Source organism: Carettochelys insculpta, chromosome 1 (genome assembly GCF_033958435.1).
Source record: "Carettochelys insculpta isolate YL-2023 chromosome 1, ASM3395843v1, whole genome shotgun sequence".
Classification (NCBI taxonomy): Eukaryota; Metazoa; Chordata; order Testudines; family Carettochelyidae; genus Carettochelys; species Carettochelys insculpta.
The window spans coordinates 181,387,586-181,413,978 of record NC_134137.1 but is presented as its reverse complement, the minus strand read 5'-3'; the positions used below and the strand labels follow the sequence as shown (position 1 = coordinate 181,413,978).

Genomic DNA, 26,393 nt, shown 5'->3' with positions numbered 1-26,393 from the left:
CCTTGAGTGAAGGGGCACTATCATCACACAAAGTAGTCATTCTTCTACAAAATAATTTTGCCACATGATTACAGAGGGAGACATCTGAACTGGAATTCATGTACAAATTTGACATGTTTACTCTTGGCCCCAATGGAGATCTTAACTAACTATCTTATGGACATTTTCCCCACCTTTGACATTCACAGGAATGGGACACATCCTGTCTAGTTTCCTGCAGGATCCTACCTGTGACAGGTAACCCCTTTTCTCCCCCTTCCCCCTACCCCATAGTACATAAACCCTGGATTCTGCTTTTCCTCTCCATTATTTTTTTTTCTGAGGAAATGGGTTTTACCCATGAAAGCTCATGACTAAATAAAATTATTAGTCTCTACGGCTATGTCTACACAGCATCATTAGTTTGAAACAAGCTATTCCAGAAGAAATTTTCTGGAAGAGCTTATTTCAAAATCACACATCGATGCACAAAAGGTGTTTCAAAATAGTGCTCACCTATTTTGAAATAGAAAGTCCAGACACATATGGCCTATTTCAGAATAGAGCCCTGGGATGCTTATTTTTATTACCTATTTCGGAATAGAGCCCTGGGATGCTTATAGCTTATTTTGAAATAGCCCCTATTCTCTGTCCACACAGCCCCTCTTCCGAAATATCTATTTTGGAATAGGCACTATTTCTCGTAGAATGAGGTTTACCATTTTGTAGATGCTAGCAAAGTTGTTTTGGAATAGAGCCTGTTTTTCCGAAATAACTTGGCTGTGCATACGCACCATAAGGTGTCACAGGACTGCCTGTTATTTGTGATGCCCTACAATGGTATATTTCAGGAAAGACTAGAGCAGAACCTTCCCACTGGCTGTCAAACCCATGCGCCACTAGGATCTTAACTTTGTCCTCCTGGTTCTCATGGGAGCACCCTTTGAAATTATGGAAATCTTTACCATTTCTCACCTTCCCATGCAAGTGGCATTCCTTGGAGCTATCCCTTTGACCAGATGGGTCAGTGAGTTGGTGGCCATGATGGCAAACCACCCCTACATAGTCTTGCACAAGGACAAGGTTCAACTGTGGCTACATCCCAAATTCCACCCCAAATTGTATCCAAATTTCATTTCAGCCAATCAACTCATTTGTCTTTATTCTGTCAAAACCCACAGCTCTTTTGGTGACACTAAGCCATCCTCTCTTGACATTAATTGTGCCTTGTTCTGCCTACAAAGAACTAGGCCCTTTTAAGTTTCTGACGTGTGGTCTGTAATCCACTAACCTCTCCTTCCCCTCTGCTTTGGGCTTGGCTGCTCTGCAGTCAGAGGAGGAATTGGAGTAGCGTCAACCTGCACTGCCCCATATGCCCTCCTATCACATTCCAGCCGTGTCTACATGTGCACGCTACTTCGAAGTAGCGGCACTAACTTCGAAATAGCGCCCGTCACGGCTACACGTGTTGGGCGCTATTTCGATGTTAACATCGACGTTAAGCAGCGAGACGTCGAAGCCGCTAACTCCATGAGGGGATAGGAATAGTGCCCTACTTCAACGTTCAACGTCGAAGTAGGGACCGTGTAGTCATTGCGTGTCCCGCAACATCAAAATTGCGGGGTCCTCCATGGCGGCCATCAGCTGAGGGGTTGAGAGACGCACTCTCTCCAGCCCCTGCGGGGCTCTATGGTCACCGTGTGCAGCAGCCCTTAGCCCAGGGCTTCTGGCTGCTGCTGCTGCAGCTGGGGATCCATGCTGCATGCACAGGGTCTGCAACCAGTTGTCGGCTCTGTGGATCTTGTGTTGTTTAGTGCAACTGTGTCTGGGAGGGGCCCTTTAAGGGAGAGGCTTGCTGTTGAGTCCGCCCTGTGACCCTGTCTGCAGCTGTGCCTGGCACCCTAATTTCGATGTGTGCTACTGTGGCGTGTAGACATTCCCTCGCAGCGCCTATTTCGATGTGGTGCTGCGCAACGTCGATGTTGAACATCGACGTTGCCAGCCCTGGAGGACGTGTAGACGTTATTCATCGAAATAGCCTATTTCGATGTAGTGTTCACGTGTAGACGTAGACTCCCTGACACATCTTTTTAAAGGAAAAAGCAGTCAAGTAGCACTTTAAAGACTAGCAAAATAGTTTATTAGGTGAGCTTTCATGGAACAGACCCACTTCTTCAGACCATAGCAAGACCAGAACAGACTCAATATTTAAGACACAAAGAACCAAAAACAGTAAGCAAGGAGGACAAATCAGAAAAAGATAATCAAGGTGAGCAAATCCGAGAGTGGAGGGGTGCGGGGGAAGATCAAGAATTAGATTGAGCCAAGTATGCAGACGAGCCCCTATAGTGACTCAGAAAGTTCCCATCACGATTTAAACCATGTGTTAATGTGCCAAATTTGAATATAAATGTCAGTTCCTCTACTTCTCTTTCTAAAAAGGAAATTATCGCTCCTTTGTAGAAAGGGAAGTGGACAAACTGACATTTATATTCAAATTCGGAACATTAACACATGGTTTAAATTGTGATGGGAACTTTCTGAGTCACTATAGGGGCTCGTCTGCATACTTGATTCAATCTAATTCTTGATCTTCCCCCGCACCCCTCCACTCTCGGATTTGCTCACCTTGATTATCTTTTTCTGATTTGTCCTCCTTGCTTACTGTTTTTGGTTCTCTGTGCCTTAAATATTGAGTCTGTTCTGGTCTGGCTATGGTCTGAAGAAGTGGGTCTGTCCCATGAAAGCTCACCTAATAAACTATTTTGCTAGTCTTTAAAGTGCTACTTGACTGCTTTTTGTTTTGATAGTGTATAGACTAGCACAGCTTACTCTCTGTTACTATCTTTTTAAAGGATGTCCAGCTTTAGGCCTAAATTGCGTGACAGTACAACCTCTATGATGGGCCCTTTGCAATAAGACATTTTCACTGACCAAGCTAAAAGAATGATTCTGTATTTTTCAAATAATCATCATTAAATAGATTGATACCATGAATAAAAGCTACAAAAAATAAATATTTCGGAATATATTAACATAAAATATAATTCTGCACTATGATGGAAACATGATATGTTACACTTGTCTTAAAAACTGATCATATAAACATTAAATGGAGTATGCCTCTCTGACCTTACTTCCAATTAGAAATCTATACACTGGACCTGTGCATAGCACATATGAGGCATTATAATAAGCCCTGTTTTACATTTCAAAGCTTGAAATGCAGTATCTGCATGTTCATATATCTGAAATGATACATTAAATTGCCCCTTTTGGGTCTTATACAAGAAATCGTAAAGTAGCTTTCATGGACAACATGCAACAGAGTACAATTTTAACTAATAAACAACAAATTCACTGAGGTCTTATTTTGGTCAATTATACTATTTTTTTTTTAAAAAAGAAAGCAATTATTGGATTTAACATAATTGAATTAGTACCACAGAACTGTGCTTTTACAGAGAAAATAGGCAGAAAGACCAATGATTATCCTATTGAAATATGAGTCCTTAGACTGTCCCAGTTAGCAGTAACCTAGCGCATGATGCTGTTACGAGGAAACTTAAGTTCACATTTTTTTCCCTTCCTTTATGATGCTAAAGTTTGGTCTGCTTCAGAAACATGCATCCCCTCTCTCTGGAAATGCAGGGGTTAGGACACATATAAGTACACAGAAGACCATCTCACATTTCTTAAAAGATGTTAGAAGATATGTCTTCACCATAGTTATGTCTCCTCCTTGGTTATGACGACTATGACTTGTGTTCTGTACAGTGGGGAAAAGAAAATGAATTTGAAGGCACTACAATAATCAGCCATTTTTCTTTTTTAGTATATTATGAAAGTAAAAAAAAAAAAAGTTTGTAATATAAATTACATAATAACTCCAGTGTCCCACCTTGCCCTTGTCTATAAAAGAGCAAATGGTGCTTGAATGTTGTACTGTGAGATTCTCTGTGTATAGAATTCTTTTAACTCATGCTCTCTTTTTTGAGTCTGTACAAGTGTATGGAAAACAAGTTTGTGTTGTACATGGTACAATTCAAAGAGGATTTCATGGTTATCAGCAGTGATGACATAGGTTTTGACATTTAAGCGTATGAGTCACAATAGAGAATTAATCTCCCAAAATAGCTAAATAAAGGTCTCTGCAAAGAGACACCATGGTCTCTTCTGCTTGCTTGTCATCACCATTTAGTTTAGCACCTGTACCACTACAGATCAATTTGACATGGCTAATAAACATATCTGGTTCCTGTGCTCCAAGCCAAATGTCCCCAATATAAACCGAAGCCAGGAACACGCAAGAAGCTGTGAAACAAAAGGGAGAAAAAAGGAATCAGAATCACACGGAAAAATCTATTTTATCCACATTTTCCATCAAAAACAGTTTTTTTGTAAGCTAGAGATTGCTAACCCTTTTCTTGCATTGGAAATCTAATCATCTGTGCTCATCTCAGACCATTCACTCTGCACCTCTAACAGAAAATACCTTCTTTCTAGCGGAACTCTCCAGTTTCTTTGATTACGTCTATTTATGCCCTTTGCAGAAACTTTTATCCACCAATGGACAGAACTGGTGTCTGGCAAATCAGGACCAATAATGAGACTCTTGCTGCATGAATATTTTCCCCACACAACTTGTGCTACCCATGTATATAATTCAGCAAACCAAATTTCATTACAGGCAACAGCTTTTTCTGGGGACTGGGTCTATTGTTATATCAAATATTTTTGGGAGGTGAAGACCACATTTTATATTAATGAATGACCTACAGGCATTTTCTTGGGAAGGACTTAACTTTCTGAATGAATGAACATCCATTGAGCAAAGACAGGTTTAAAAAACATTTGATGAATGAAAAACATTTAACAACACAACTACAGTCATTTGCACCTGTGCCTTGTTACTGAATGCAAACAAAAAAGGGACAAATTACCTTTCTTGATCTCATCCTGCTCCTTCATTGCTGACAGGCAGAACGTTTTCACCACCTCATGAAACCTGATGTTTGTCAGCCCCTGGGCATCCATAAGGTGAAACATGATTGTACTAAACAACCAGAGCACTTCAGTGTTCAATGGCTTCTCTTCACTGGCTTCCCAGATTCTGTTGTAAAGCTTAAAGATACTGCTTTTCAAGGTGGCATCCCTAAGAATTTCCTGCACTTCCCCAGGGTGTGGTAGAATTTTACTGTTCAGCCACTCAAGAGTCAAAAATATATTTTGTATATTGAGGTTCTGATCAACCATGGACTTCACTAGCCATTTGGTTACTATGTAAGCAATCGCGCACGTAAGACTGACAGTTTCATTCTCTGGTTCAGTCAATTCAGGCTGTTCCTCTGGAAGTTTAGCAAACAGGGCTGGATGCACAGGCTCCCAGTGAACCAATATGGACTCCAGATGGTCTCTGCATTTCTCTAAGTTTGAAACTTTCAGCTCTAAGTCAGTTTCTTGCTCTCTTTCTATCACATCCTTTTTCCGACCCTGGCGAGATGAAGACCAAAATGGGACCTGGGCTTTGGTCTTTTCTTTAATATTTTCTGTAAATGAGAAAAAAAATCAGAAGCTCTCCAAAAACACCTCTTGTCACTATAAAGCAATAATGCGGGGAGAACGGCCTTGTGTAATTACAGCTGCCAGGAGATTGCAAGGTACGTGCTTCTGGCCTGATTCAACAACCCAAAGTAAGTGAACGAAAGTATCTGTGTGCTTAGAAGTTAGTTACATGCTTTAAATACCTTGCTAAATTAAAACCTCAAACTGCAAAGGGTGCAACTGTTTCTCTAGGGTTTTGACCCAAAGCTCAGTGAAGCTACTGGGTGTCTTTCCATTGATTACAGTGGGCCCCAGGTCCACAGAATGTAGACTGTCCCCAATCTAGTGAAAGCTTATATTTTTATGTGAGGTTATGTGAAACTTTCAGTTCAGTTCATCGCTAGTCATATTACCAAAGCGGTAAAGCTTGTAAAGAGCGGCAATGCATTTATTCTACTGCATCAGTACTGCATGGGCTATTGTTAGCAATGGTAATTTTTAAAAATCTGGACCATCATGAGAAATGTCAACTATTCTGAGATTTTGATTACTACAAAAAAATTAGTATCGATCCCCACAGATGATTTTAACAGCAACATTTCACATCAAAGTGAATTTTTGAGACAGCCTTGTATACTGTAAAAACCTGGAGAATAAAACTGGACATAATAATTGATCTTCAGCTATAGAAATGGATGTTAGAATAGAAATACAAACAATTTACAATACTCAAATTATACATATGTTAATGACATGACACAGGCAAATACAGAGAATCCCTAGGAATACCAAAAACAAAAGATTTCTGACATCTTGTAAAATTTGATGGGCTTTTAATGTATCATATATACTTTGTTAAGTGATAACATATAACTTCCCCCTGCTGAATATCTTTATACATTATTGAAATGGAAACAATGGGAAAGAAGTCTAATTTGCGTTTCACTCTGTTCCTACTTTCTGTATTTCTCTCAGCATGGACAATGAAAATAACTGTTTATATTCAGTTTCAAAACAAATTCCTCTTTTAGCATCTTAGATATTCTCACAGCACTGCAAGGCTTTGTCTGCAAACAGAGCAGACCAATGTATGTTTGTTTACCACGTTTCCATCGGCATTTTGTTTTTCTGTTTTCTTTTAAAATCACAAAAATATTATGTATTACAAAACATACATTTTGGATAATGTCTTAGTCTGCAGTTGTTCTTTTAAAATGTTGAAAAAATGCATATATTTATACATAGTGTTGTCTTCTCTTTTTATTAAGATAATTCCTCAGTGTCCTGCCATGAAAGCAAAAGAAATATACCCCAAAGTTTTTATAAAATAAGTTAGTTTAATACTAATATAGGAATAATTATGATGTAAGATTCTTGAAAGGTATATATGCCAGTTATTCAAAATGGGACAAACTGATTAAACGGAGACCATCAAGCAAAATTGTTTGGGTCATAATTTCGTCATTCCACCTGACTATCCTCCTGGCTTCTTGATCAGATATTATTCTGTTGCAACGCCTTCATTCACAAATGGAATGTGCAACAGATAAAAGCAGGCTGCCAAAACCTCAGAAAATATTGTCCACAAAATCTACCACAGTACTTACGGCATTCTGAACAAACAGAGTATTTTTAACACTTTTAGTTTATTCTGGCAAACTGATGAGTACATCCCCATAACATTTTTTAAACCTGCATTTAATTTCATATGAAAATACAAAATGTATTTTTACGAAGTTACAATATTTTATTTATTACTGGTTCTTCTTACTTTAAAACTGGTTTCCTTTGGAAACATGGGTTCCTACAAGCTCTCAGCGTCCTCTTTTATCTGTTTAAACAGAGCTGAAAATCACTGCAACCAATACCACTTTTAAACTCACATTTTTAATACTTACTAAGCAACTCTTTGACTTGGTATTTTTGAGCAGTGGTTTGCACATCTTCTTGGAGCTGCAGATTTTTTTCAATGATGCTCCATTTATACAACAGCATCAGCACATCTTTGTTCGAAAGGAGATTCTCATTCACAGTAAATCTGCCCATTTGTCTGAAAGCCTCAACAACAGTAGCTCGGTATCCTAGCACAGAACTGAACGTACTGAAAAACTGGGTGAGTGCAGCAAAATCTAAGTTGGTTCTATTGCAAAAAGAAAAAGGAAATTTTTTAAAAAAGTCATAAAATAAATTTTTCTTTATGTTACAACAAACAAATAAACAAACAAACCAACCCCACAGCGCTAAATACGTGGCTATTCAAAGTCCTCCGATTTTTTAAATTTAGCTTCTAAGTATGTAAGAGACATTTAATCTCATCTTGACTGAATTTCTGCTGTTTCCCTCTATTAGTGACTGATGGGCAGACAGGCAAAAAAAACAAAAAAACAAAAAAAAAAACCCCACACCACCACACACAATTTTGCTCTCCAGATTAACTGAAGCCTGAGAAGGGAACCGTAAAAGCCAGACAACACACAGTCATACAGAAAAGTATTTATTTTACATGATTTTTTTAAACTTCAAGAAGGAAAACCAAAGACGTTATTTCTTCCTGAGGTGACAGACGCCCGTCACAGCTTTAGTGGAACAAGACCACAGCATATTGTACCAAACATCACTGGTTTCCTTGTCTTCTTCCCTTGCCCACCATGACCCTGGTTTAGCTGTTCTCTCAGCACAAATGTCAAAAGACAAGAGGGGAAGCAAATCCTTTGGGAAAGGGACTATCTTTTTATTACAGCTGTATTCTACACCTCGCACAGTTACTATTATTGGCTAAGATTTTTCAAAGCCAACTAAGTAAGTCAGTCACTCCACTGTCACTGATGAGCCACTGAGTATGGTGCTAAATCCCCTTGCGTCAGCCTTAAAAAGCGGAGCCATTAGTATAACTACTCTTTATTTGTATGGTTGAAACTAGAGGCTGAGATCAGTGCCCTGCTGTGGTTAGATGCTGTACAGCGACAGTCCCTCTCCCTAAGGGCTTATGATCTAAACACAGAAAGAAAATGAGCAATAATAGCAACAAATCCTCATTTATCAGTCAGGCCGACTGTAGCCAGGCCAAAGCCAATGAAATTTGCACCTAGCCCACCGCCAGCTGCCAGCACACAGGTGGACAATCTCAGGGGAGTACATGCCAGAGCTGGAAAAAAAAAATCTTAGTAACATTTTCAGAATTGACTCAGGTACGTGAAACATTTTGTCATTTTCCAAACATTACCCTTGTTAGCCTCGTCCTCCCTCTAACACTTTGCCTGACCCTGATTTGCCCCCATGGACTTCCTGGGTGGGGTTCCATTCTAGGAGAAAGGTTAGAAAAGGAGATAAGAGAATTTGCTCTGATTGAATGTGCCTGACTAGCTGGGACCAATATTCAGAGGGGAAAAGAATACTAGTGAAAAAACAAATAAGGAGATGGAAAGAGAGGAAACTGTAATATGAAGGGGCAAGAGGAGACCAGCCAGTGCCTGCTGAGATGGGCAGACCTGCCCCAGGAGACAGCAGCTATGGAAATGTGATGGAAACAATCCTTTCCAACCAAGCCTGCATTAGATAGTGCGTGCAAAACCAGCCGTGGGGTCTTAAGAAGGCTGACACCAACTCCTTCATCCTCAGCAGGATTTAAGCACCTAGCTCCCATTGATTTCAGCGGAAGTTAGCTATCTAAATATCTTTATGGATCTGGGCCCAAACATCAAGTAGGGACTCAACAGACTGCGCCAATCACTGGCCAGATGGGAGTCATTGCTGAGGCAGGGTGAGCTTGAGGCACTTCAGAGAGGAGGCCCAACAGAGCACTGAAAGGAGGGATGCTGGCTCAGACCTAGCAGGAAAAAGACACACCAGATAACTTTCCATTTTTTACAACTACCTGTCAAGTACTTAGAACGTGAGTCACCTTAGAGTCACCGCTTCATTGTTAATAGATTTAATAGCAAAATCTTTCTGCACAAGTATCTGCACCAGGGTTCATTTATCCCCATTTAAAATTAAGGGAAAGAGCCAATTTATCAGAGATTCAATGAATTTGTGTTGGTCTAACGTATGACAAACTGAATAACAATGTGATCGCATAAACCTGGAAACCTGAGGAGAAGAAACTTACCGAATGTGTTTAACAAGTATAACCAAAACATACAGAAACTCATTTATTAGCTGAAGAGGAAGGAACTTCTGGCTCTCTTGTGGCTCTTTTCTGCAAGGAGTTTGAAGTGACATTGCTTTGTTTCCTAAATTTGTTATCCACAGCGTATGGACTAAGGAGATGACTTTGGTTAGCACCTTGTCTTCCAGAAACCTGAAAGACAAACGAACATCCCTTTGGGAAATGCACAACCTGACCCGGGCAATGGCCAGTTCTAGGAGCCACATGTTAACGGTTGGGGCCCTGAACATGCAGGCAGAGCTCATGTCCATGGAGCTCCTAGTGAGCTCAGATTTTACCCAAGTAGAACTCATAGCAAGACAGCGGCCTCTATTGCCAGGCTTCACCCGTACACTGAGAATGTCCAACTTTTCCTGTTTGCACGCAATATTAATTAAAAACCACAACTTTGCATGTGACAGTGTAGCCTAATGGATACAGCATTGCGCTGGGACTCTGGAGACCTAGCTTCTATTCAGTGGCCTGCAGACTGACTGCAGACAAGTCACTTTGTCACCTGTGCTGCAGTTTCCCCGTATAATTGGGATAGCGGTCTCTTTTGTAACTCTTTCAAGAGCTCTACATTGTTATTATTATTCTTTATGATGATGATTGATGATGATGGGTAAGTAACAGAGCTATCTGGCAAAGGTCCTAAATAAAACCATTAATTTTTGACTCAGCCATATGTTGCATTAAATCTGAATAATTTTGCAAAGCAATTCATAAAATTGCAAACTATACAACAGCTACCATTCGTTTGAGATCAATTACTGTTTAAAACATGAGTTTCTATTACGGTTTGGGTGAAGGATTTTTCACTTGCAGATTACACCAAGCTGGGAGGGGTTGCAAGCACATTGGAGGATAGGATTGGAATTCAAATGACCTTGACAAATTGGAGAACTGGTCTGAATTCAACAAGGTGAAATTCAATGAAGACAAATGCAAAGTACTTCGCTCCTTAGGGAAAAATCAGATGCCCAACTACAAAATGGAGAATAACCATCTAGGCCGTATCAGAGAGGTAGCCGTGTTAGTCTGTATCTTCAAGAACAACAAGAAGGCCTGTGGCAGCTTATAGACTAACCGATATTTTGGAATATTTGGTGCCCACTCATGCATCTGATGAAGCGGGTCTTTGCCCACGAAAGCTTATGCTCCAAAATATCTGTTAGTCCATAAGGTGTCACAGGACTTCTTGCTGTTATCTAGGCAGTACTACTGCTGAAAAGGATCTGAGGATTACTGTAGACCATTCATTACATAAGAGCTGTCAATGCACTGCAGCTGTAAAAAGCCCAAGAGGATGCTGGGGTGGATTAACAGGAATGCTGTCTGTACAGCACAGAAGGCAATATTCCCAATGCTACTCAGTGCTGGTGAGGCCTTAGCTGGAGCACTATATCCAGCCCAGGGTGCAACAATTTAGGTGAGAGTTCAGAGGACAGCAATAAAAACGATAACCTGCACGATCAGGAAAGTTTGAACAACTGGGCCTGTCTGTTCTTGAGAAAAGAAGAGTGACGGGGGAACCTGATAAAAGTCTTCTAGTATGTTAAGGGCTGTTAAAAAAGGGCTGGGGATCAAATGAGTTCCATTTCCCCTGCAGGCAGGAGAAGCAGCAATGGGCTTAATCTGCAGCAAGGAAGATTTAGTTTAGATATTAAGGAAAAAACTAAGGGTAGTCGAGCTCTCGAACAGGCTTCTAAGGGAGGTCGTGGAATCCCTCTCTCACTGGAAGCTTTTAAAAACAAACGAACAAACATCTGTCACAGGTGGTCTAGGTTTACTTGGTCCAATCCTGTTGCAGGGGACCGGACTTGACAGGACCGGAAGGAACCTTAAAGTCATATTTCTATGGTGCTATGCTTTCCAGTACAGAACAAGAGACAAGATTACTTGGCTATTTTAATTAAAAGAAAAATCAATCACTTGTTCTTCCAAAACAAAGACATACTGCTCTGAAATCCCTTTGTTATACCTAGCTAATGGAAAACCTCTCACTGAGAAAGAGTGATTTAGCCTCAGTCTCACACGAATAGGAAAGACCACCAATCTTTAAGTGAGTTGAAGTTCTTTAGGACAGGTCGTCTGTCTTTTTCCATTAAAAGCTATATTGTAGATATTGACACTTTGATCAGTCAGTTGCCTGCAAGTTATTAACATAACAAAACGTTTCTTATGTCTATTATTATCTCAGAGGTCAGTACCTATCCCACATAATTAGAATCCCCCTATTGCCTGATCATAAACAAGGAAGATGCTTTCTAATCTAAGCACAAAATAAGCATTGTGCAGGTTGGGCCAAATCCATGCTTCTACTTCCAGACAGGTGTGAAGAAAGGTGCCCAAAAGGAACTTAAATACTTATGCCCTGCTCTGGGCACTTGGAAAAACCTGCAGGGTTTATGTCCTGTAAATCAATCCAGGTGCGGAAGCTGGGAGCATGCTCAGTCTGTATTTAGCACGGATTTTCCAGATTCCTTGTCTGTACCTGGAGAGAATTATCTCTGTGAAAGGTATGGGTGAGTGAGCGAGTGAGACAGCCAGTTGGGAGTACAGCATCAAATTAACAGCCCTGCAGAGACCATTGCAGGATTGGATGCTGAAGCAACATTTGAAGAAGAGAACACCTAATGCACTATTCTTAATCTGTCATCTCGATAACAACTTTCTTAGGAACTTCTAACAAAGCAACCCACAAGATTTAAACAACACAGCCCTAAGAAAGGTTTTAAGTTTTAACAAGTTCTTCCACCCTAAGGATCACACACGTGTGTGGAAGCAGCACAAGTACTGACAGGATACTCCTGTGTAAGTCTCTCGCTGTCACACACACAGATGGGTCAATAAACACTTTTATTTTCAACTGCACAAACGTTCCCTTTATGTACACAGGCTAGCGCTGCACACACCCCAGTGCTGGCAGCTTGAGGCACATGAGCAGTCTTGAAAGAGCAAAATGGCAGCTTAGTTGCATATTCACGTATCTCATTTGCATATTCACATTCATGTTTTTTCCCAGGGATAGGGGGCTGGCAACAAAGGGGTTTTCTGCCAGCAGAACCAAGTCTTCGCTGCTTGTTTTCTGCTGCAAATATGCAAATGAACTTATTGGATATGCAAATGATTGGCCATTTTGCATTTTCGAGACTGCTCATTTGCATCAAGGTGCCAGCTCTAGGGGAGAGTGTAGCACGAGCCACAGAGTACAGCTATTTCTTGGTAGGCTAATGTCCCTCTTCTATGTACCTTTTCTCCAAAATGTATACTATCCAAGTTAAGAGGCTATGGTCCCGTATCAGTTCATAGGCAGCTTTCGTGATACATGCAGCATTTTGCAGTATTTCCAAAATGTGACTCTGAAACAGAAAACAAAAACACACTTTAATTTCCATAGTCTAGCACTATGGGCTAGTGCACTAGGATAAACACTTAGGAATGACGGAACAGCAATCCGATTGTTTGGTAAGCTTTTATTCAAAAGGAAAACAATGACAGGACAGGGCGTGTGTCAAACTGCACCATATAAACTGCTACACAGACATCAGCCTGAGCCCCTCGGTTCCGAGGATATCACTGACATGCACCTGTTCTTTGCTGAACTTAAAACAGATAAGCAACATTAAAGCACATGTCATTGGGACTACTGAAGGCTAGGTACACGCTCAAGCACTTTGCTGAATATGGCCATGGAAAGGAAGTCTGACTAGAAGTTAAAGCTCACAATTGGGAGCCAGGTATCAGAGAGGGAGCCGTGTTAGTCTGTATCTTCGAGAACAACAAGAAGTCCTGTGGAACCTTATAGACTAACAGATATTTTGGAGCATAAGCTTTCGTGGGCAAAGACCCGCTTCATCAGATGCATGAGTGGGGTGGTTCCAGAGGGGTATTTAAAGAGTGGGGTCCCAGTAAAAGGGAGGGCCAGAGCTGACAAGGTCTATTCAGTCAAGGTGGAAAAGGCCCAGTATCAGCAGTATGTAGCAAAAGAGGTAAAAACAAGTCAATCAGACAGGGGGATATGACCCGTTGTCAGAGTCTAATGTGGAACTGTTAACACCCACGGCAGAGAAGCTGCTTTTGTAAGGGGCCAACAACTCCCAGTCTCTGTTTAATCCTTGGTTGATGGAGTCAAATTTGCAAATAAATTGCAGCTCAGAGATTTCTCTCTCTGAATTGGGAGCCATGAGACAGAGCTTGTACGCTGAGCATTTGGTACGTAACCAGAGGCAAGCCACTTATTTTCAGTACCTCTCAAGCTTCCCCATCTATACAATGACAATGATGCCTACCTTCCCATCATCATTGTTGTGGGGCACAACGTGTTCATTGTTGCACAGTGTTTAGAGATTTTGCTAAGTGCCTGGATTGCAATGTAACAGGAGCTCTAAATATTTATTACTAGAAGATTTATCTGGAATTGCTCGGGTCCTTAACTCAATTAATTTTTGTTTTATTTTCGGAAAATAAAATGAAAACAAACATGTTTCATTGAAATTATTGCTCTGTGGTGGCACTGGGGATGAGGGACTCAGTAAGCAGACTGCCCCAGGAGAGAGGGCTGTTCCAGGCCTCTCTCACCACAGCGGCTTGGGGCCGGGTGAGAAATACATGTTCATGGCTACTGCAGCTCCCCAGCCACAGTGAAGAATGCAGCAAACTGTGCACTTTCCCCTCGTCCCCTGAAGAAGGGGTACAACCAGCAATGTCTCCATATTAACTGGGGAGAAATGGGGGAGCTCCAGCCCCCACCACTGCCTTCCGCACAGGGCGCTGGGGCTGAGGCAGTCCGGGACTAGGGCAAGTCGGCTCCCTCAGCCAGCCCCTTTTCAACCATCTGGTGATCCTGCCTCTTTTCTGTAGGCTTTTAAGAGAAGCAATCCCATTCCAGGCACATCCGATACTCCAGGCACAACCAAACCCTGACCTTCTTGTAAGTTATGGTAAGAGAAAGCTGTGACCTAAATTTGGTGGTTCTAGCTCTTGCCATTTTGGAAGAGTTCTTTAACAGACAGAGAGAGACACACAAACTCAAATATATAGTAAATTATTGCATTACTTATGACATTCTTCTACTGGGACTGCCAAGTATGATACATTTTGTGACATAAGTCAACAAAAATGTTTCTAAAATGTATTTTGGAGGGATAGCTAATACAGACAGCTGTTAAAAGGCCCACTCATGCTGAAGTAAATACAATAATGGAATTAAAAAAAATGAACTATTTAGAAAAAATGGTGGAAGGTATTTAATCACACAAAGGCAAACACTGTAACGATGCATTTCAAGTTCTTCAGAATGACCAAAGGACAGCAGACTTTCTAGTTCTGAGACATCTATATTAGAGTAATTAAAATGAAACAGCGCCCAGGCAGAGAGATGGAAGTGGATATTCTCATGTCGTGCCCCCTCACCCCAAACTCTCCTAGGTTTTAAAGAAGAGCATCTACATGTGCCTCCTTTGCTTGACATTTTAATTTTTTTCTCTTTTAAGTACCTGAGAGGCTTCATCACACAATGGGCTGTTGAAGAAGCACAAAATGATGTGGAAAACCCTCTGATACTCATACAGCTCATAGCAGTGCTTATCTCGCAGTCCTTCTTCAAGGAGCCCAAGAATCCAGTCACGTTCCGTTTTGTGCTGGAAACCAACAGAAAAATACCACCGTCACTGATTTCTAGGAAAAGAATGCTGGGAAATGTCTCAGCACAAACATTATGGTTTTCTACAAGTGGCAGCATCCGCTTCTCTTGACTTCCTCTTTTGAGTGTTTACCATTATGAAAAGCAACAACAGGCAGATTTCTTCAAGAATAATGAAGTCAATCGTGCAAATCTAAATCAGACACAAAATTTAAAAGGCTGCCATTTCTACAATATCTTAATGGGACCTTGATCCCTGACTGGGCCCACAAGGCACTGCCACAATACAAATAATAAATATTTATATGAAAATAAAAATAAAACAAAAATGCCAATAAGTAACAAATGTCGAGCAGAAAATATCTGGGAATTTTCTGGTTGATTGCACGACACGAACACCCTCAACTCACAACACTTGCTATGCAAGGCATTATATAGCTCATTAACGGTTTATGAAATACACAGGACAGGACTCTCACATTACCTCTAAGTCAAAGCTGTAGAAAAGTTGATAAAACCCCGGTACTTTCTTCAAGTCCAAATACTGATGCGACAGAAGGAATTTATTTATCTTTATGTACATGTGCTCCTCTGTGAACAGATTCAAGTGGTTATTGCTAAGGAAGCAAACTTAAGTATACACACACAGAACCTCACTCATGAAGTGGGATCTATACTTTATACTGCCTCAGTAGGTGTCAGAAATATTTCACTGTGTGGCAAGTATGATGTTCCCATGCAGTAACAATGAAGGTATGGTTGATCATCCCTAATTTTCCCTAAAACACAAATACACAACCAGAGAATGCACCAAGTAGATGATCATATGAATATTTAACACTGGTCAGTTCTCAATATTTCCCAAGTTATTATTCACTCGGAAATAAAAATCTATGGTAGAGTTAGAAGCAAATCCCTTAGTGATATTTGCAAATAAGCCCCAGGAAATCTCACAAAAATTACAGAATACTAAGCACAATGAAGAGCATTACTGGAAAAGCAATTTCAGAACAGCAGACAAACTCTAGACAATACAATCATCCTTTGTAGTTTACAGCAAAGCATCAGTATTGAAGAATCACATCGCTGAAACACTAGGCAGCGTTTTTACATTTTATACAGTTGTTAAACTGAGGGCAGAGATTCTCCAGTATTTTCTATCCTGTGAACCATAGCTTAAGAAGTGGTTGTCTCATGGGCACCTCTGATGCCATCTGCAATACTACAGATTACCTCTGTTCCCACTCACGGTCACATTAATATTTTTGTGGCAATTACAATAAGGAATCAAATGGAAGAGCAACACAAGGGAAGGGTTTTTTTTTCTGATATTTTTGGCTGTAAACATGGAGAACTAAGACCATGCTCTATATTTAACTTTTTTATTATGCCCAAATCTGGAGTTACACATATTAATGCCTGGATTTAGGTATGTAAATGTTTCACTGGGCTTGCACAGACATCAGGCTATTCACATTTCTAAGGTACATCTACGCTATCCGGTAGACTAGTCTGGTCAGGGTCGATCTTCCCACGTTCGATTTCACACCTAGTGGAGACACGTGAAATCAACCTACTGGGGTCGACCATCAACCCCTGTACTCCTCAATCTTGCCAGGAGTAAAGGAGGTTGGCAGAAGAGTTTCTTCCATTGGCCTCCCTCAGTGAAGACGGGCAGGTACGTTGACCATAGATAAGTCCATTCTAGCCATGAACTTGTCATAGCTGGAATTGCACATCGACAATCAACTTTAAGGTCTCGTGTAGACCTGACTATAATCAGACGTGCACGCAGAGATGCTAAGTCCAAAAAAGTACCATTGCACCTTCTTGTTCAATCTCCTGCATAATACAGGCCACTAATTTCCACCACCCCGCACTTACTGAGCCCAAAATTTGTGAAGAGAATACCCACCTTCTCTGCAACAGATTAGACAGGGCCTGAACCGGCAACCACTTGTACACACAGTATAACACCTTCCAATCCTCCAGTGTGTAAGACTTAGATTCTAAAGAAGGTTTTTCCTTAGAACATTTGAAGGGATCATGACAGGGTGCATTAACTCTGTCTCTGACTGCAAAGGGTTAAACAGCATTCTGAGGCTTAGTCAGTCTAACCCCGCTTCATCAGGGAAACACAGCTAACAGGCTGTCCTGAGGGTGCCAAGGAGCCTGCCTGAAGACAGGAACCAGGTTTGTGCAATGGCATTGTAAATGGACGGTTGTGAGTTCAATCCTCGAGGAGGCCATTTAGGGGTTGGGGGCAAATAGATTTAAAAAAAAAAAATCCCTCAGGGAGGGTGCTTGGACCTGCTGCAAGGGCAGGGGACTGGACTCACTGACCTTCCAAGGTCCCTTCCAGCTCCATGAGATATGCATAGATGTATGCCTGAACTCAGAGCAGAGCCAGCAATAGGCACGAACAGACTAAGCAAATGCCTAGGGTTCCGAGTGGCTCATGGGAACCCCCATCTGCTTTCCCAGTATACGTGTGTGTTGGGAGAGGAGAATATTACTGCGTAAGGCTCCAGTGGCCTAGCACCACCTCTGCCCTGAGTGAAGAGAGGAGCGTGCTAGCCCTGGCCAGTGGGGTTGTTTGAGACACAGGAGCCTATCCCTCAAAACCTATAGCCACTGATGTGAGCCTGTGAAGCAGAGATGGTCGGCTGGGCTATACCTTTTTATTGGAACTCCTGCAAGAGTCTCCAGAGCACTGGAAGGAGCTGAACTCCAGAGAGGGGTCAGGCTAGGCCACTCCCATACCTGGAGCTGGTCAAAGCACAGTGTAGGAAATGAAGTAGAGTTGCAGCATCACTACATCTGGCTTACAGGGGAAATGCTGGAGCAGCAACTTTGCTACAGCACATCTCAAGGTTGTCATGTTTACCAATATGCTTTGATTCTGCACTATCACGGAAACTAATCAACCTGTGCATTATTGCTTTTCCTGCTGTAACCCCAGGTGTCAAACTACAGAACACACAACTTAATCTACAATACCTGGCTTCAGCATTTGCTGCGCCACCTTAGCAATGAAGAGGGTCAAAGAAAAAGTAAACCGGAGATTCGGTTGTCTGATTCCATTTTGCACAACATCCATAAGGTAGAGCAGCTGTAGCACAAGAACAAAGAAAAGAAAGCTCTACTATTACTCATCGTCAGATAATACAGCAGGACGTTCCTCAGCAAGAGTCTGGGAAAACAGGTCTTAATTGTATTTTACAGGTAACAAACCAAGTCATAATTTCAGCAGAATGACTGTTCTAAGAATTTTGAGTGGGTTATTTCTTTTACAGCTTGTTGATTCTAATCATGATAAACAGAGACAGAAGAAAACAGAATAGGAAAGGAGACAAACAGATCTTTAAAAATACATATGAATTCAACCAACTCTGACGTACACAATTCTATAGATGGGAATTGCTAATTCTGGGACAAGTGAAAGTGCATGAGAAACACAATTGCACTTTGGTGACAGACTAGTAATACTACTAAATACTGACCTAGGGCTTGAAAGACTAGCTTGCCCATCCATTGAAGGCCAAGTGGAAATTAGGGCTGGTGAATGAGTCCCTTCCTGGAATTAATCCACCCTAGTGCGCTTTCCAAGGCAGGTTCTAATGTCAGTGCCAAGTTAAATCTAGTGCATTCATACCTGTCTCTGTTCTCGAAAGCGAGCTCCTTCCAGGTGAGAGTGAAAGGAACCCAGTACGTAGTATGCTGCTGCTCGCACACTGGAATCATAGCTGCTAAGGGCAGCTACTGTTAGGCCCAAAGCATTCACTTCCACAAATTTGTGGCATGCCACTACACATTCTGCAGAAAGGAAATAAGTTAACATTTGTAAAAGCAACAACGATGAAGGACTTGTGGCAATGCAATTCTCCATATTCCACATGGAAGCCTGATTTCTGAAAGATGAACTACAAAACTGGAAAACTCTAGCAATGCATGGTGAACACTCCACTAGCCAGACATACTTACATAGGAAGACATATTAAGGAGGAGACATAGTTACATAGGAAATTTTAGTTATCCTGAAGCCATGTTGGCCAGTTCCTTGTGTGCTCTGATACCCCAGAGCTCATCTTCAAGGACATCACAAAGAGTGCTCTAGGAAGGAGGAAGTTAGCTAGGTCTGGGATCAGGCAGGGTGGGTTGCTCAGCCCATGTTTTTAGCTTGACAAACAGCAACTGTAAGGGAGATGAGGCTATGGGCGAATTTAAAGAATGGAATAATTCAAGTAATAAAACAACTCTCGGCCACCCCTTCACTACTCATTGATACCTCTCCTCTTCTCTCGATCACCACTGACTTCAGTGGGTTGTGAAGTGGGCCTCAGCTCCCTCACTGGGAATTATAGCCTTGTGCAATAAGTATACAGAGTCAGGTGACCAGTGTTTAGGGGCAAAAGCACCCCCAAAATGAGGAGGTCTTACAGTTTTAACTCGTCTTAGTTAGATTTAATTCTTTGCAGTCTGCTGTACAGCTGTCATTTTTGGAATGATGGACTCACAGGAGCACATTCCAGGCAGTTTTTCCTTTACGGCTCAGCTATGAGTTAGAGTTAGCATGGAGCTGTTTTGCTCAAGGGGGAGCTTTGGGAGGCTCTGCTGACATGTGTATGGAGTGCTGAGGGGGCAGGTAGTCTGGACCACGGCCCTGCTCATTTTGGACTGTCATACACCTCACAGAGTACAGAGGAACCAGTTCTTACACCGCGGGGACACAATCTGTGCCCCAAGGCTGCACGAGGGGAGCTTCTGTGCCTCTTGCATACTTAAGAGAGCCAGGGCACAATCCAGCGCTCATTATTTGGGAAGGCTATTGCTATCAGCAGAAGACCATGTAAAGTTGTGAGTAAAATCTAGGAAGACTCTATGGAGCTCAATGTTTAATCAATTTCACCTGTAGGGAAAAAGCACCTCTGAGATAAGCTTCTTTTACTGAAGTGAACACCAGAATAAGGCATGGATCCTCCAGCTTAAGCCACTAGCCAGGGTCAGAGAATCTAGGTTACTAATTTGATTTATGATACAGGCACATCTGAGACTTTAGCATGGTGGGCACATTCTCATTTAAACGCACCTTATATCCCTTTCACGCTCTGAACAAAGCTACCTTCTGCATAACTTTTCTCTTACCTGCTTCCTCCCTGCCTGCGGCTGATTTTTTTCTTTTTTAAGGGATTCGGAGGTTAACCAAGCCATTTTTAAGGAGTTTTTGGAAAAGTGACAGCATATCCATCAACTCATAACTCCACACCAACTTGGTGTAAACAGTCCAGGCTTGTTGTTGATACTAATCTTCAATGAGAAATAGCAGCACAGGAATATTTTTTCAGTTGAATAACAATTTTTTTTCTTTTACTTAGGTAACATCCACATAAGTTATAACCCCTATAAAAGCTTCGTGAATGTTTACCAGTTCCAATCCCCTCAACCAAAGTTCCTAGGCCTTGATAATTGAAGGTATAGATCTGCCATGGCTATTCACACCCCCATTTCCCCCCACACATAAAGATTCACAGATTAGCTATGTCTCTACCTCACATGCTGGGCCCATTTCCTCCTCAGCTGCCAGAACACTTATTGCGAGCTCTCGGCTGGCATTTCCCCATGCAGCTCTGCTGAAGGTGGGACAGCCATTGACAGAATCTTCCCCTCCCTTCACGGCACCCTCGCCAGCTCTGTGCCACATGACTGAGACACAACCTGAGCAACAGCACCCCTGGAAATGCATTTTGAAACCGGCTGTTGGAGAGATCCAGCCACTGTTCTCAGTGCTAACTGTTCTTGCATACTTCTCCATGAGCCTCCTGGCTATGTTCAATCCACCATACCACACTGGCACCTGTGGGTCAGGCTACTCTGGTTACCGGCTGTGGGGGGGCTGGAGAAACTTTGGCTCTTCCTCAGCACTACATGAGCTGCCAGATAGCTGGAAGCATTCCCTTTCCTACTGGAGCAAAGGTACCACACTGAGATTTACAGTCTGCTCCCTGCCTTCTTCCTGGGGCACAGTGGCTGTCTCTCCACTTGGCTGAGTAGTCTGATACCAGCACAGCCCAAGGACAGGAACTTTTCCTGGTGTGTTTAATACATATACCTCAGAAGGATGACCTCAAGCCATTGATGACAGGTTCGCTATCCTTGCGCTTGTACCTGCTGCTCCAGAGCGCTCTCCTAAAGTACAAATGTGAGGCCAGCAGCTCTTTCGAGTAGGGGCTGTGCCTTTCTCTATGCCAATGCGTAGCCCCTAACGCAACAGAGCCCCAGCTCCAAGTGGAGTCTCTGGGCACTACATATGTCATGTACGAACAACAAATGCTAAGTTCTCATGTTCATGCCGCATAATGAAATCCTGTTTCCTTATTTCAAGGGTATAATCTGTGTAGCTCCAGGGAGGAGTTATCTAGAAACTTCTCTTCCACTGAACACGTCATGGAAACAATTTCAACCAAGCTGCTCTTGGAAACTGCAATCAACAATGCAATGTGAAATAACAAGCTGCAGGAAAAAAAAAGTTAAATGTATGTTTGACATCCAGTTTGTTTAAAGAACCTTGGGCGCCACAGGAGGAAAGTTTTTGATAAGATGCTTATCAGATCTAAAGTTAGAAAGAACTGGGTATTTGCGCAGTTCAAGGCCTTTACAGAGCATGCACTAATCCTTCGTATGTTTATGTATCCATGCGCTAAATAACGTCTCTTCACAAGATGCTACACAAAAAGTGCAGCGAGCATGCACAAAAACAGTGGAGTCAGATTTTCGAAGGTGGCTTAAATGACTTAGGAGCACATTGGGACTGGGGATCTTTCGTCAGACAGGCACTTTTTAAATCCCACCCTGAAGTCAATAATAGCCAAAAATACGAGGCACTAGGTCATCTAACACTCATCCTGTTAGAAGACACAGCGCATCCTCAATCTCTATAGCTTTTTTTTTTTTTAATTTAAATATACACTGGATGACAGGCTATGTGTTTATTACTGTCCAAAGCATATTGGTTAATCTGCAATGCCAACTCTAAAAAGCACCCCCAACCCTACCTACATGGGTGCTGCACTTTTTAAATGTGTATTTATTTCTTCTCTCTCCTCATCCGCACTTTTTATTCAAAGCAATTATATTATCAGCTTGCCATTTGTTTGCAATGCTATTGCTATAGCAAAGAAAAACCAAGCTGTAGCAATCTAGAGTTTACCTAGACAAGAACATCCTGATGGACAGGGGAAAGAAGTGGTTGGTAAATCCATTGTGATGATTGTCTCACTTTGATCTTTAAGCATTTTAAAAACAAAAGAGACTAAGCCCCTTGGGCAGTATAGCAGCTGGGTGTGAAGACAAACAGCAAGATATTACAAGAACAACAAGATGTCTTGTGGCACCTTATAGACTAACAGATCTATTTGGTGCCACAGGACTTCTTGTTGTTCTCAAAGCTACAGACTAACACGGCTACCTCTCTGATGCATGATATTACATTAGACAAGCAATACTGAGTAAGTGGTTACTAGCACACACACATGAGATATAATCTAAATTTTGCATTGTCTGGAAATGCAAACATGATACAATGACGGGGGTTTTTAAAACACCTCCACTGCTGATTAAACACCACAATAGACAGGTTAAATCATGCAAAAATCCTACTCTCTCTCCTCTCGGAAACGGTGATAATACTGAATTCTTCCTTCAGATACACTTTTGCAGCTCCTGACAGCTTGGCTAAACACATGAGATGAATATGTACTTTACCTGGTCTGGTCAATTCACTGAAAAGCTGAAGCAGAAAACAGGGGTCATAGAGATCATCAAGATCTCTCACGCTTTTGTCTCTATACAATGGTACTTGTCCTTCCTGAAACAAAACCCAAAACAGAGAGATACAACTTGATTTCACAATGCCTGGACAACACCACCCTGGCAGCTTATGTTAAAGCCCTGAAAATATTAGGTATAGAGTCATGCTAACCACTCTTGTGTTTAAACTTGGCTACTGCTGCCATAGTTCCAGCATGTCTGTCCTTGACTAATGTGGGCAGAGTTAGCAAACTATGTGAGAGACTAAACCAGAGAACCCAGTGAAGCTGAACTAAGGTACAGATGAGGGATAGACTGTCAAATGTGGCGAGTCATCAGCTGCCAAATGGTGATCTCTGCTTTACTCTGGCAACCTCATTAAATTCAATGGTGTTGTTGCACAGCTTTAATTACTGCTTTGTTAAGCTAAAAGTATCTCTGAATTTAAACAGTGGAATATATTGCATTAAGGACAGCATGATTAATGAATTACTAAATGGAAAGAGGCTTTTCCACATAAAAAGAGAATAATTAATAGCTGATCCAAAGCACCTCTGGGGGCAGGAGACGGCGATGCTGAGGGAAATGTAGGATAGTCTTCATCATCTTTTCTTTATCTAGCAGGCACAAAATTTCCTCCATGCTTGGCTGCTGCCACAGTGACTTCCCCAGACTCTTGCAAGTCTTGTGATGTTCCACAGCTGCTGGTCCCCACAACAGTATCCTTAAAATATGGTTAAAAGTAAGCCCTTACTGCACAGATAATTAGCATGGAGAGATGGGCAGTTACAGAGATGGATTCGATTTACAAGGGATATAAATGACTATATTTAAATGTTCCCCTCACTTGTGCTTATTATCCTGTGTGAACTTGCAATGAGAATCTGTTTCCCTGGCAACACCTTTCTCATCCATCCCAAGACTTTCAAAATTCAGCCTGGTGCCCCTTTCACCACTTCCTAGACTACGAATCCAAGTATGCACATGCCTCAGAAGACTGATTTATTGACGGCCAGTGTCCACACACCATGGCCTTTCTCACACACTGACCAAGACTTGATCTAACAACGCAAGCCCTAGAATATCTTGGGAGTTCAGTTAGTTTTACAAGCCAGCACCAAAATGCCTCCATGACCTTCTACACAAAGCCCTTCCACTCTCTCCATTCAAATCCGGTTTACTATGTGGGTAGTGCCGACAATGAGTTTGCATGAAATAGAAAGACAATAAGGACAATGTCCCTAATCACTTACAAACTATACAGGCTCCCACCAATGACTGACCATGACTCCTATTCCCACTCTCAAACATGTTCCTTGGATTGGTCTGTATTCTCTGCATGCCAGTTAGGGACCATGCCTAGCTAAGTGTCTGGCTACCAGTTTATTTCAGAGTACCACCTTAAAGTGCTGTGTCAAACCTATGAAGACATAGGTGGCTTACAGGACTAGGTAGCTTAGAGGCCACACTCTGCACCCAGCAGCTGAGAGGCAGGAAGAGACTAATAAAGATCCTTGACACTGGAATTAACTTATGCCTTTATTTTACCGGAGTTCAAATATGCCTGTCCTCGCAATAGGCTACAAAGCTTTTCTGAGAGAATAGGCTTTTCTGTGGGAGGGGTTGGGGTTGAGTGAGTGACAAAGAAGAATATTTGGCCTGCTCAACACTAAAAAGTTAGGTTTACCCAGGCACCTCACAGGTGTGTGAAAAATCCATAGCCCTGAGCAATATAGTTAAACCACCCTAACCCACTTGTCAAACAGCACTAGGTTGAGAGAATAATTCTTCTATTGAAGTAGTAACAGAGAGGAAGCCGTGCTAGTCTCTACACTATCAAAACAAAAAAAGCAGCCAAGTAGAACTTTAAAGACTAACAAAATGGTTTATTAGGTGATGAGCTTTCGTGGGACAGACCCACTTCTTCAGACCATAGCCAGACCAGAACAGACTCAATATTTAAGGCACAGAGAAACAAAAACAATAATCAAGGAGGACAAATCAGAAAAAAATGATCAAGGCGATCAAATCAGAGAGTAGAGAGTATGGGGGGGATGGGGAAAGGTCAAGAATTAGATTAAGCCAAGTGTGCAAACGAGCTATATATTGGCTAAATCTAATTCTTGACCTTCCCCCCCATACCCCTCAACTCCCTGATTTGCTCACCTTGATCATTTTTTTCTGATTTGTCCTCCTTGATTCCTATTTTTCACTCTCTGTGTGTTAAATATTGAGTCTGTTCTGGTATGGCTATGGTCTGAAGAAGTGGGTCTGTCCCACGAAAGCTCATCACCTAATAAACTATTTTGTTAGTCTTTAAAGTGTTACTTCACTGCTTTTCTATTGAAGTAGCTACTGTCTCTCAGGGAGACAAATTAACTACAGCAACAGGAAAATCTCTCCTGTCAGTGTAGGCGCCTCTACACTGAAGCACTGCAGCTGTGCCACTGTAATGGTTCAAGAGTAGACAAGCCCTTAATTTTGCTGGGAGATGGGAAGGGAGTGGGGCTGGACATCAGTAGAATTTACATTTTATATGCACTTCATTAGCAACGCTTACACAGGTGGTCGAAATGACGGGAAAGTACATTTAAAACAGAGTAAACAAACAGCAAAACACTTGACGCAGCAGAGCCACTAGAAGGGCTAAGCGCACAGCGGCCTGGCTGAGCCAGAGACCTAAGACTAAATGCACTTGGAGATGAGGCAATCCTTTCACCACCAATGTGGCCCTCTCTGCACCCTCCTAGGGGCATGAGGGAGAGCTGAAATGCTGCGGTCTGCTCTGTACCTGCCCTGTGAATAGCAGCCAGGGTCTATTTATCTGGCACCTTACACCATCATGAATTTAATTCCATTTTGAGTTTTGGGCCTCAATTAAAACATAAGGTTCCAGAGGTGTATTAACACTTTGAGATTGCACATACAGCACACAGACTAGCAAAAAAAACATGTGGCAATCAACTTACCTGAAGTTTATAAGACTCAGATCATTCTTCTCATATAACTGAAGAAGCAGTAATATTTTCTGATCTTAAAAAAAAAAAATCAGTGAGACACACATTAAGAATTTTAAAAATAGATCTAATGAAAAATACCCTTAACAGTCCAATACACTTACCAACATCACTCAGTGTTGCACCGTAGGATCCCAGTAACACAGAAAAGTGGCTGCTGTCACAGACCGAGGGACTGAGTTTCACTATAGTGGACAATACATCCACTAGTGCTTCTGAAACAAATAGGAAATTGTATTTATAGTTTTATTCT

The 26,393-nt window shown here is 41.8% G+C and overlaps 1 protein-coding gene across 1 annotated transcript in view; it reads right to left on the bottom strand.

The window, feature by feature from the left end:
- Positions 1–2,858: 2,858 nt before the first annotated feature.
- Positions 2,859–26,393, bottom strand: part of URB1 (URB1 ribosome biogenesis homolog) — an 84,830-nt gene continuing 61,295 nt past the window's right edge. Inside the window, exons 27-39 of the mRNA XM_074996988.1 lie at positions 26,245–26,355; positions 26,093–26,156; positions 23,676–23,847; positions 23,079–23,181; positions 18,973–19,133; positions 18,318–18,429; positions 15,802–15,908; positions 15,172–15,315; positions 12,926–13,035; positions 9,632–9,823; positions 7,422–7,663; positions 4,923–5,528; positions 2,859–4,293 (exon numbers count right to left, since the gene is read on the bottom strand). Coding sequence (XP_074853089.1) covers positions 4,100–4,293; positions 4,923–5,528; positions 7,422–7,663; positions 9,632–9,823; positions 12,926–13,035; positions 15,172–15,315; positions 15,802–15,908; positions 18,318–18,429; positions 18,973–19,133; positions 23,079–23,181; positions 23,676–23,847; positions 26,093–26,156; positions 26,245–26,355 — 2,318 coding nt within the window. The 3' untranslated portion in view covers positions 2,859–4,099. The remainder of the gene's footprint in view (positions 4,294–4,922; positions 5,529–7,421; positions 7,664–9,631; positions 9,824–12,925; positions 13,036–15,171; positions 15,316–15,801; positions 15,909–18,317; positions 18,430–18,972; positions 19,134–23,078; positions 23,182–23,675; positions 23,848–26,092; positions 26,157–26,244; positions 26,356–26,393) is intronic.